The sequence below is a fragment of the Elephas maximus genome, chromosome 12 (genome assembly GCF_024166365.1).
Source record: "Elephas maximus indicus isolate mEleMax1 chromosome 12, mEleMax1 primary haplotype, whole genome shotgun sequence".
In the NCBI taxonomy this organism is placed as follows: domain Eukaryota; kingdom Metazoa; phylum Chordata; class Mammalia; order Proboscidea; family Elephantidae; genus Elephas; species Elephas maximus.
In genome coordinates, this window is record NC_064830.1 from 35,617,089 (window position 1) to 35,629,382 (window position 12,294).

At 54.6% G+C, this 12,294-nt stretch overlaps 1 protein-coding gene across 2 annotated transcripts; it reads right to left on the reverse strand.

Moving 5' to 3' along the window:
* Positions 1–250: 250 nt before the first annotated feature.
* On the reverse strand, positions 251–8,027 carry OSR1 (odd-skipped related transcription factor 1). 2 transcript variants are annotated; one of them, XM_049904611.1, is made up of 4 exons: positions 7,818–8,027; positions 7,386–7,634; positions 1,936–2,528; positions 251–1,183 (listed from the first exon to the last, which is right to left on the reverse strand). In XM_049904611.1, exons 1-4 carry the CDS (start codon positions 7,842–7,844, stop codon positions 1,048–1,050), a joined length of 1,005 nt encoding a protein of 334 aa, XP_049760568.1. In that variant the 5' UTR covers positions 7,845–8,027; the 3' UTR covers positions 251–1,047. The 2 variants fall into 2 exon arrangements, with proteins under 2 accessions (XP_049760568.1, XP_049760569.1); XM_049904612.1 differs by lacking the exon at positions 7,386–7,634 and having other exon boundaries at positions 1,936–2,637; positions 7,818–8,025.
* Between the last annotated feature and the right edge of the window lie 4,267 nt (positions 8,028–12,294).

Genomic DNA, 12,294 nt, shown 5'->3' on the forward strand with positions numbered 1-12,294 from the left:
CTAGGACCGGAGCAGGGAAGAAAGGCAAAAAAACAACAAAAAAAAAAAACAAAAAACTGCAGTGGCGTCAAAGGCAAACAAACATAGAAGGGGACGGAGTTTCTCCACCAAGTCAGCAATATCACTCCAACAGGGCGGGGGTAGGGAAACGAGACAGGTTGGAGTCGGTCAGAGACCTCCTCCTCTCAGAGAAAGGAGCCGCCCAGTCTCCTGCGTTTTGGAGGGAAATTACCCATCCTGCAATGCCTGTAAAATAACCGTTTATTTAATATTTTAAAAACTCCAGTGATAATGTCCGTTACCGATGGTCAGCATAAAGTGCCAATCGCAATACAATGCCCCGCTCCTGGCCGGCTGCTCGCTGGTGGTGACAGGGCTGCGGCGCAGGGGAGCCAGAGGCCGGGCCCCTTCGGCCCCCGGGCCGAGGTCCCCGCCCCGCCGTCCGAGTCCTGGAGCCCGAGGCCGGCTGCGCGGCGGGGGCTGGGAGGGGACGTCCCGGCCCGAGTGCTCCCTGGGGCCGGGCAGCTGAAGCAGATACACGGATTACACTTTTGCAGGCTCCCAGGGTGGGGGTGGGGACGGGAGGAGGGGACTGGAAGCTGCAATCGCGCAGAACTTCTTTTCCTCTCTCCCCCCTCTCCGCAGTCAGAGTTACAAGCTTATATGGTCAAAGAAGAAAAAAAAAAAAAAAAGGTAAAGAAAACGTATAAAATAACAATAGAAAAAGTAATACTTCTGGGAGAGGCGCCGATGCGGCTACGCGGAGCTTTCGTTCTTTTTTTTAAATGCAGTTTCCCTTCCGCCACGTGAGTACCGCCTTTTGGCCAAGAGTTTAGCCACGTCCTGGGGGAGCCGCTGGGCGGCCGGGGTCACGGCTCCCGGCAGAGCTCTGGAGTACCGCGTGCGCCTGGGACCCAGGGGACCTTGTTTTGGGTGGGGGAGGTCCCGGGAGCCCCTCCCGCTGCCCGCCAGAGTTGCCATAGGCTTCCAGTCCTTCTGGAGGAGGGGGTGGCGTGAGCCAGGGTCCTGCGCACCGGGAGGTTTTATTTAGCATTTGATCTTGGAAGTTTTAAGCTCCTTCACCTGTGAGTGTAGCGTCTTGTGGACAGCGAGAGTCCTGGACTGGCAAAATCCTTTGCCGCACTCTTGACACTTGAAGGGCTTCTCTTTGGAGTGAATATATCTGAAGGCGAAAACAGAATGTTAATCCTGCAAAATGATGCAACGTTTTAAGCAGTTGCCCAAGATCCCCTCCCACTGTTATGAGACGCTTGCCTTCAAAAGAAGGGAGATTGTGGAGTAGAGAATGTGAAGGAGGGCGAAGTGCTGTTTGTAGGTGGAGTGGGGAGGTGAAGGACTGCTTGGGCAACATCTGATCAGTGAACAAACGGGTACAGCCACGGAGACAGCCTGCCTTCCTAAGGAGCTGCTGCATGGCCTCATCCAAAGCCTGGGTCACTGAAGGGGAATCCTGGGCTCGGATTGGCCAATTTGCTACAGCTGCCCTATCCAGGGCAGTAACCACTAGCCATGTGTGGTGATTAAATTTTAAATTAATTAAAATTAAATACAATTTAAAATTCAGTTTCTTAGTCACACTAGCTACATGTCAAGCGTTCCCATGTCACGGCTATCCCCATAGAAACTTCTGCTAGAGCTGAGAATGGAGGAAGGGCTGAGTAAACTGGGAGCTAATGAAATTCATGGAGACCTGACTTAGTCTTCCATCCTATACAACACCATATTTTCTCTGCCCACGCTCCAAGAACCTATCCCTGAGCCTTGTATGTTTTCCATCATGATTTTAGACAATTCCCAAAAACTCAGGAGGCCTGGAGGCAGAAGGGTCTCATGAGCCTCCTCATTGCAGAGGAGGACGAGGAGGCCAGAGACAAACAGACCCAGCTCTCTCTTGGGCCACCCGCAGTACTGCACCTGTGATCCCGTAGGTGGTCTTGCCTCCGGAAGGCTTTGTGGCAGATGTCACAGGTGTAGGGCCGCTCATCGGTGTGCGTCCGCTCATGAATAAGTAGGTTGTAGGACTTGGTGAAGTGGCGGCCACAGAACTTGCAGACAAACTCCTTCTTGGTCTTGGAAGGCAGGCGTCCTCTCGTGGGTTTCTTTTCTGGGGACAGCTTGGTCACATCCAGGAGAGCACCCAGCCCACCCGTAGGAGAGCCGGGGCCCTCCCCCCTGCCAAGCTTGGACGGGTCTTCTTGCGTGGCAGCCAAGGCCAGGTTGGCGAAATCAAAGCGCGGCTTGGTCTTAAGCACTGCGGGGCCGCTGCCTCCAGCGGTGATCTCTGGCTTGGGCTGGATGACGTGAGGGAACCAGGGAAAGGCAGGCAGCTGGAAGCGCGCGTCCACCAGGCTGGATACGGTGCCTGGCACTTTGGAGAAAGAGGAGCGCGGCAAGTGCATGGCTGGGTAACCCAGTGTCCACTGGTGCAGGTGCACAGCATGCAGAGCACTGAAACCATACAGGTTGGGCAGGTGGTCCGAGGGCACCGTGGGCAGGCCGTTCACTGCCTGAAGGAAGGAATAGTTGGTGAGCTGCAGGGATGGGTGGATGGGCACTGGCGCTGGCAAGGTTTTGCTGCCCATTGCCGGGGTTGCAGGGTGTTCTCACAATCTTGATCTGCAGAAAAAAGGAAGAAGGGCAGTGGGAGAGGAAAAGAGAAGTTCAGGGTAGGTTGTCTTCGTGCTGAATTCCAGCCCAGCTGCATCCTCTTCTCCCCCCAGGGCCAGAGCTGGGAGTCTTAAGATCCCACCCAGGGAACACACCTGTTCTCAGAGAAGGTGGGGACATAAGATGCAGGGAAGCCCTGTTTTCAGAAGTCTCCTTCTGCCTCCCTGGTCTGAAGACTCCCTCCAAATGGTCTCTGGCACAGACAAACTACTACATACAGAAATTAGGAGAAAAATCCCATGCAGTGCAACCAACTTGAAATGCGGGCCTGCGATACTGTACAGAACATTAAGAAAGCCACCAGCACAGAAAACTGGTGTGTAAAACCTTACATTCACACAGAAAGGGTCAGTACAGAAATATGCTCTTCTATAAAGATAAACAGGAACTTGGAAGCACACATACACATTCACGGGCAGATCGATAAGTGCTTACACACTGACAGATAAACACAGATTCACGCATTCTGTAGCAGAGTTGATAACAAGATGCAAAGATAAACTGGGACAACCCATGTCTTGTAGCACAACACTGGCTACAAAATGCAGGCCCCAGCATGTACACAGGGGATCACATCACAGCCACGAAGAGATTCAGGGACATACGGCACACGTATAAATTCACACAACTACACACACCTCCTGGCTGATCTTCAATTTGACTTCCAGAAACCATGTCATCTTTCTCCTCAAAACTCTCAAGTTTGACCTCAAATTTGCTGTTCTACCCACTAAGGACCCATGTTGACACCACCCTCTCTTCAGTGGCCTGCAGACTGACCCCCCAACCATAGCCCCAGGGGATCACTTTCTTTTTATTCAGGGCACGACACCCACATTCATTTACCCAGTCACATATTCACCACATACACGGACGCTGCAGTGCCCCTCCCCCCACCCCGTAAGAAAGGGAAGCAGGACCTCAGGGCTCTCAAGTAGTTTCTGGGTCCCATGGTGAGCCCTCAGCAGGTGGGTATGCCTATGGGCAAGAGGACTGAAGCCAGGCCTCAGCTGCTATGGTCTGTGCACCTCCAACTACAAAATCAGGGAGCTTGAACAAGGCCAGAGGGAAGCTGCGCTGAAGTGACCAGGAGTCTGGCATCTTCTGACCCTCTGGGTCAGGGTCTCCAGCCTCTGTAGACCTGCTCCACAGAGAGGCCTTTCATTCTGTCTCTCCCAGACACTTCCTAACTCAAGTCTGTCCAATGGATGAAAAAAAAAGCAGGACTTTGGTCAGTTTGTTCTGGTTTGAACCCCTGTTGAGAATTTGCATTTCTAACAAGTTCCCAGAAGGTGCTAATGCTGCTGGTTAAGGACCAATTCCGAGAACCACTAGTTGAGCAGTGGTTCTCAAAATTTATTATACTAAAGAATCACCTGGAGTTCTAGTTAAAATGTAGATTCTGATTCTGTATATCTGGGGTGGAAATGCAAATTCTCAGTAGGGGTTCGCGAATCAGAAGGAACCGGTTCCAAGTCCTGAAAAACAGGGAGAAGGGAAAACAGAAGTAGGCAGGGAGCCTTGGGAGGCTCAAGAGCTGAACTCCGGCACTGAGCCTAAGGCTACTCAAGAAATCATTGCCAGTGCAGGGTTCTTGGGACTCCCACCGCCTCTGCTCAGTCCTCCGCTCCAGACTTTTTTCTCTTCCTCTTTTTGCTCCTCTTCTCTTCCTCTAGCCTCCCCTCTAACCTGGAGTCATTTCCTTTCTCTGGGATGCGAAGGCCATTCCTCTGGCCCCGAGTTTAGAGCCGCAGCCCCCCCAGGCCGCCTCCCCAGCCTAGCTGACCCTCAGCCAAAGTTGGCAAAATCCAGGCCCAGACTCGGCTGCCTTTCGTTGCAGCAAGACTCCAAAAGGACGGCCCTATCCCGGGAGGTGCAGTTCCAGGTCCCGGGAGTGAGGACAATCTTGACCCTGGAAGCTGGCACGAGGCAGGTCTGCCTGGGCGGCTCAGTGAGCGCAGGGCCCTAAGGACAGAGGCTCTGTGGTACAAAACACCACAAGCCTGCAGACATTTGCCTGCCCAGCTTAATTTCTCAAACGAATGAAAACCAAGTCTGATCGCTGCAATTAACTCAGCCTCGAGGCTAGGGGAGGAAAAAATCTGCGAAGATCCTGCCTCTCAAGCGGGAGCGCTGGCCTGGCTGGGACCCCCCCACCCCCCAGCCTTCGCTACTCTTCCAACCACGGGTCGCCCGGGGGACAAACCCGGAGCTCTGAGACGTGGCGGAGCAAAACACTAATTGGGCCAAAGAGAAAGCGGGACCGGCTTGGGCGAGGGTGGAGAGAAAACGAGGCTCCTCAACTTCAAAGGTGGTCCGGGACTTAGGCGGGTGATTGCTCTTTGATTTGCTGTCACCTCTTCTTCTCTAGAAGTTGGAAATCAGATCCTTATCTCCAACTCCCCGGGGTCGCCCGGCGCCACCGAGGCCTCTGCTTGCTTCTCTCGGTACTCGGCCTATCCATGGCAAAGATGAGCGGCAGTGGCGGCGGGATTCTGGGCTACACAAGGGCCGGAGCCCGCTCGGTGCCCGGAACCGAGAACCCGCCAAACGTGAGTACTAACGTGGCCATCCCTCCCTTATCCCCAGGAGAGAACACCAGAGGGGCCTTGCGCTCCATGGAGGGGCTTGCAGCGATCTTGGCTCTTGGGAGCCAATCGGTCCGGGCTATCTGCCCGAGCTTGTTTCCCCCAACACTCAATTTATTTTCCTCAGCGGCCCAGCCAGCTTCTTATTTTCTGCCCCATTCCGAGACGAGGGCTCCCCAGGCTCCTTGGGGACGAAATTCGTTCGAAACGTGGCCCCTTTACACCCGTACCCAAAATAAGCAGAATCCACGATCCGATTTTAGGAGATCAGCTAAGAGAAAAACACCGTCTTACACTCGCCTATGTCGCAGGAGAGGATGGGCGGACTTCCAGCCCCGCGGGCTCCGCTGCCCTGACCCCGGAACCCCAGTGCGAACGCTTTCGATCTTTAAACCCTGAGTGTGAACACCTCTCTGCAGGCCAGGCATCCACTCCTAAAGAAGCCCAGGCCTCGGGACTTGGGGGTGCGGATAAACGGTCCCGACTAAACGCAGCAAACACACTTCGCGCTTCCATGCTCTGTTCCTTGCGCGGCGCGGACGCTGGCTTCCCTCGCGCGTTGGAGCGCCAATCCCGGCTCTGCTGCTAGCCCTTCGCCGGGCATTAATGAAGTGTGCAGAGTCTATTAAAGTGGTTTATTCGGCGCTAATTGAGCGTGAGCGAGTTAACTGTTTGCATTAATGAGGACAGTGTGAGCTCCAAGAGCTTACCCTGGAGGAACCCAGCAGCAGCCCAAGAAAATCATCCTTCGCTTCGGATCCTCAACACGAGTGGTGACAGCTGTCCAGACTCCCAGCGAGAGGACTGACCAGCACTGGATACTTTTGTTGCATTCTCTCAACGAAAGGAATCGAGCGAAGCCACTGGCGAGGCGGCCATCCCCCTGCACTTAAACGCCCGCTGCGTTCTCACCGATCTGCTTCCCCCAATCTTAATGAAACCGCAATTACTTCAAGGAGCCTCGGATAGAACATTTACACACTGTTTATTCCCAGCCCCCGCCAGCCCTCCTCTCCCCTAGGAGGCTGTGAGCCTGGAGACGATCCTCGCACGTGGTTTCTGTTTCCAAAAGCCAACGCGCAACTTTGAACCCAGGTGAAATTTACCCAATTATGCCAACAAAGACATCCTCGCAGCTACTTTATACTCGGAGAGCACACCTCGCTTCTGCTTGAGCTGCTGAGGAACGGCTGAATGTGAGTTTTAATTTTCATCAGAGAGGTGCCAGGGGAAAGTTACTTCTGCAGCCAACCCCTCACCTCTTCCCCTCTTTCCTCCGGCTCCCGCCTTCCCTCCTAAAGGCCAGGTTTAGGGGGGCAAAGGAATCCCTCCCTTCCAAGACCCAGCCTGGAGATACCCGTGGCTCCACAGCTTTTCCACTACTGTGGCATGCGGGTCCCGAATTGGGAAGCAATACTCTCGCCCCCTGCGTGGCCCCCCGCACTGGAGCATTCGCAGGTTGTGCTCCAGGTCTTTAGGACACAAACCAATAGCTCTATAGAGAACACCCTGAAGTCAGGGCGCGAGTGTAAGGCGGGCACCAGGCACGCGGCCCTGCGCTCCGGTTCTAGCCGGCCTGATACCCGAGCATAAATCCGCAAGAGACAAATTCGCACGAAAGCGCAACGCGGCTAGGGCATGCACCTGTCCCTGGAGCGGTTGGCTGCAGCCACGGCCACCCACTCTCCCTTCTTCCTCAGCTAAGGCAAGTCTGCCTGAACTAACCGTGCCTCTCAGGAAACTTTGTGCTCGCTGAAGTTGATCCGGTTTTTTTAAAGGGGCCCCACAGGCTGAATTCTGAAGTCCGCGGGTACCTCGCTTTGGACTCTGCAGAGCCGGGCCCGACTTTGGGCATTAGCGGAGGCCGGTACCCTCATTCCCCTGAGATCAGAGGCCGAGGACCCTCGCGGCTTCGAAGTCCCTGAGCCAGCACTCCCAGCCACCTTGGGCTGCAGCTGTTCTTACTTTCCCAGTGGTTCTGCAGCCTTCGTTTGGCAAGAGGAGCTTCTTTCTGGGACATTGAGAGAGAGAAGACACCCGCCGCGCGGCGACCCGGGACTCCTGCCCGCGCTCCCCCCGCTGAGCCCTGGCGCCCAGGGCTGCAGTTACCTTGTTCCGCGGCGGTCCAGGAGCTGGGAGCGTCTCTGGGGCTCCGATTGCGGGGGACACGGGATACCAGAGGCTCTGGAGTTCTAGAGTCCTGGGCCCTCTCTGGCCGCGGGGACTCGGAGCGCCCGACACGCGGGAGCGCTCCGAAGGACAGCAGCTCAGCGGCCCGGGAGCCCTACCCGCCAGGGGATGGTGAACCTCGCTCGCGGCTCCCTCGCTGGGTCTGAACCGGGAGAGGCTGCGAACGAGCTGGGGAGAGGCCGAGCTCCGACTCACTCATCCCTTAGCACCGAGCCGCCTACTTATTTTAATCCACCACCCTCCTTCCCCCCACCCCGCTCGCCCGCCCCTTGCTTCAGGATTCCTCCCCTCCCTCCCCTGCCCCCCAAACCGCCCCCGCGCCTGCGCACTGAGAGGCAAAGTTTTGCTGACCCGGACAGCCGACTTTGGCAGCTTCATTCCTTTGGTCCCGGCCTCCCCGGACCTCCGTCCACTCTTCCTCAGGCCGGTGAGACCCCTTCTACGTTGTTAAGGCCCATGAAGCCACGCCTGATGCGCTAAAGTAAGCAGCCTCTAGCAGTTGAGAGCCGCTGAGAGCGCAGCGCTTCGAGGTCCTATTCCTCCGCGCCTAGAACACAGCCTAGGCTGGGAAGGAAGCTCTGTGCACGGGATCTTCGCCCCACAGCTTGGGCTCCAGTGCACTTGGGTCCCTGGCAGAATCACCTCCCCTCCCGGAATCTTTTCCGGAGGCGGAGGTTCCAGGACTGGAGCAGCTCCTGGTCATCGAAGCGTGCTCAGGGCCAGGCGGTAACCCAGGTTGGGCTAGGTAGCTCCTAGGACTGGAGGGAGGCTGGGTTACCGACCCGAAAGAACTGTTATCTCTGGATTTCCCCAAACGCTGGGTTATGGAGATCGGCAGAAAGATCAGAGGCAGGGTGAGGGAATGAGCGGAGGAGGTAAGGAACGTTATTTTCCTGGAATTCAGTCCTCTGGATTTCCACCCCAACGCAAGTGGCATCTCTTTTCACGTGTTCATTTGTACGGGGATGATGCGTAGGAAGAGAAGCAAAGGCACCGGAGGCAGCCCGCAAAGATCGTCAGCTTCAGGACCCCTGAGTCCAAGGAGCTGGTCCAGGTGGCGTTTGCGATCCAAGAAGGGTCATGGTTTTGGCCGCCAAAAAATCTGCACCGGCTGTCCATGCCTTACCCAAGAGGGTGCCAGCCCTCTCTTGACTGATCACCTCAGGGGGCTGAACTCCAGCTGACCCCAGGTCTGACCCCTTCCCTGGCCCACATCTCCCACACAAGGCTCTTGGCTCAGAACCCCAAAAGGCACTGATTTCCTGGGTCTTGGGTGGGTCCAGGTTCACTCCTGGACTTTGCTCCAGAGTTGTTGCCGAGTGACACCTCTGAGTCCTTGGGGCTCGCACCTGGGCCTGTGGGGCTCTGACATATTGATACTACATCCCTGGGGACCAGTTTCTATTACCTCCAATTTTACTCCACAACCTGGAACTGATTTTTTTTTTGAGAGGGCAATAATCCCTGATTTAGGGTGATGGGGTTGTGGAGATGCCCCCCAAAAGCTTAGTCAGAGGAGATACTTGTATCCTCCCCAAGTCTTTCAAATGGAACCTGGTCTCCAGCCCCTGGGTATCTTTTTGGCTTGAGTGAGAGCAAGGAAAAGGGGGCACAGTCTTTGCCCCAAGGGACTGCACTCAGTGCCAAAGGCTAGTGTTGGATTAAGAGACTGTACTGGATTAAATTTGCCTTTGGCAGCTGGACGCCTAGCAGCTGCTGTCATTGGGCTACATCTCTGCCACAGGCAAGGCCTCCTGGGAGTAGAAGGGAATGGAAATCACCTCTGCTGCCCCCCCCCCCCCCCCCAGTTCCAGGGCAGCAAGTTCGAAGACCAGGGGAGGGCCTCTCTGGATAATTCCATGCAGAGCATTCCTGGATTGTACTCACTTCCCTCTGGAGTCCAGGAGGTTTGTATGTACCTGTCTCCAGCTCTGCTAGTACGCAATGCATGGGGAGTGCTCCATTACCGGCCATGAAAGATTCCAAAAAATGGTCTCCTCCATAGGACCTCTGCCTGTCCCAATGTTCTAGAGGAAGAGTGGCTGGATGCTTACAGGGAACTGTAACGTCCTGAGCAGGCACATCCTGCCTTTTGCTCTGAACTCTGCACAGCTCAACTGGACTTCCTCCTTCATTCTACTTGCCCTTCTCTTCTGAAACAGGACCCTTGTCCAAAATACCTGGGCACTTCCAAAAAGGCTCAAGTAGTAGAATCCCTAAAGAGCTCTTTGCGAGAGTACTCAGGATCCTAAAGAAAGGAATATGTAACTGGGTTGTTTAATGCCCACTTTTATCACCGTTATTTCTAAAATAGATCCTGACTCAGGCCAAATCCTCGTATGGGGGGGGGCAAAGTAGGGAGGCAGGGTTGGCACTGAGCCCTCATGGCCCAGGGCCCTAGGTGTTGCTTGCCAGAGGAGTTGTCACCCTGGACAACTGGACCTGGACCTCCAGGAGGGACAGGGAAGGGCAGGAGAGCAGTACCCCCGACACAGGGTGCTTCTCTTAACCTAGGCAAGCCCTCCCTGTTTCAGACAACTGACTTCCAGGAGGCTCCTCCTAGGTCTCCGCCATGCACAACCCCAGAAAGCAGCAATAACCAAATTCGACATTTGCTAGGAGCTACCCGCTGCGTGTTCCCAAGGGATCAACACCAAACCCTCGGGAGGACAGAGGCCTGAGTCCTTGGGTAGGGCGGGCAGGAAGGAGCCCAGAGAACTACCCACCCCCCTCTCCCCTCGCCCCCCCGCTGCTCTGTGCGGCGGGAGGGGCGTGATGGGGGGAGGTGGTGGGGAGTGGCAACTGGTGGAATCCCCTTCGGAGTCAATTTAGGAGAATTTGGTCTGTCTCAGCAGGGCCTAGGTCTCAGCGCAGCAGCTGGATTTGGGTCTTATATGGCTTGAGGAAGTCAGGACCCAGGACCCTTAAGGGCTGGTAGGACACGCTTACCAAAGTCAGATTCGTTTAGGAATCGCAAGAACGTTGCTTTTCGAGTTTTGTAAACGCCCTGGCAGCCCAAACCCAACTGTCCTTCTTTACCCAGTGAAGGTGGCCAAATTCCTCTGTCTGGATCAGCAGCCCATTCCTGGGAGCGCAGCGTACTCTGCACCCGGCAGCTGCAGCCTCTGCTTCGTTGATCCTGAGGGCTCCAGCCCAAGACCGGAGAGCCGGGCGGGAAATCCGCCGCTGCTCGTTCTGGCTCTCCCAACCCGAAGGCGCCCAAGGGGTCCCAGACTCTGCTGGGGACCAAGCAGCCTTGGGGAAGGGTCCCCACAGCAAGACCAGGCGTCTAAGTCCGGGTCCCGCGCTCTGCTCCACGTCCCGCCAGTCGGGGTTTTGTCCGGCAGGGAGCGACCCCAGGCCGGCCAAGTGTCCTGGCCATTGACCGCAAGGCTCCTAGTCAGAAGCAAGCCCTGGCCACCTCCCTCTCCTGGGCATACTTGGGGTGGTGACCGCCTCTGCGAGCCTCCGCCGCCCCAGCCCTAGTCCCTCCAGGCTCCTGCTCACTGGGAAAGAAAGTGCCCCAGCCGGTGTTGGGAGCGAAAATTGAGCAGCTTCCAGAAAATTAACCAGAACATGGCGGATTGCTTTGGGGTGTTTGGGATAAAAAAAAAAAAAGACCCCCTGCTCATTCCCCAACCAAACAAAAATGACCTCATTCTATTGCTTAGAAATGGAATTTACTTAGCTTCCGCGAGTTTTTGCTTCCAACGCAAGCTTCCCTGTAACTTACCTTGTGGACAGTTGGGGTCTGCTTACCAGACTCCCCTTACGGGTGTACAGAGCTGGCAAATAAGCGGGAGATTTAGGTGTCCCTCTGTATTCATTGAGATGATGGATTGTAATAGTTCAATAGTTCCTCTGGAACCATTACGGTCAATCAGGTCAAAAGCCAGCTTTGGGGAAAAGCTTTTAAACAGGGAAGGTAGGTAACACGATTTCCACACACACTTGTGCAGATAACACACTCTGATAACGCAAAAGCAATCCCAGGCTCCGTCGGAGAATAGATGCCAGGTGAAAGCAAGAGCCCCACACCAAACCAAACCCATTGCCATCCGGTCCATTCTGACTCAGCGACCGGATAGGACAGACTAGAACTGCCCCCCAATACCGCTTCCAAAGCTGTACAGCTTTAGGGAAGCAGACTGCCACCTCTTTCTCCCTCGAAATGGCCGGTGGGTTCCCACGCCCGGCCTCCGAGCGCTTTAACCACTGCGCCACCAGGGTTCCTGGTGAACGCAAGAGCCAGGCGTTGATTATTATGACGGCGACAGACAAGTTACAGTATCAAAACTGAAAGGGAAAGTAAACTGTTTTTCTAGGCAGGACCCGTTTCCTGAGTTCTTTATGAGCAGGTAACTCTTGTAATTCTTTGTCACTTTAATAAATATAACAATAAACACATGTTTAGATCTACCCTTGGTTGGTCGGAAGAATATTTATGCAAAGTGAATAAAAATAGGCGCACGGAAATGCATTGAGTCTGGGCATACTACCATGGGTAAAGTAGAGGGAAGATAATGCCTTCTGTTGTGAGGCACAGATGTAAAATGTGCGTAAAAGGCGTGGTGGGTTTTACATTTTTTTTTTAAGTGAGTTGTTAGAATTATTTTCGACACATAACAGACGTTATGTTCTACAGATACTAAATTTCTCTTTTCTCCCAAGTAAATATAAATGTATTAAAAACAACTCAGGGTTTAATCGAACTGAGAATAATGAAGAAAAGTTCTTTTCACTGAACTGTTTTGTGGATAGTTAGGGTGAAACCCTGAGGATCAAATCGCTTTACCACACCCGCGGCGCTGCGTCCCTGACAGGCTGC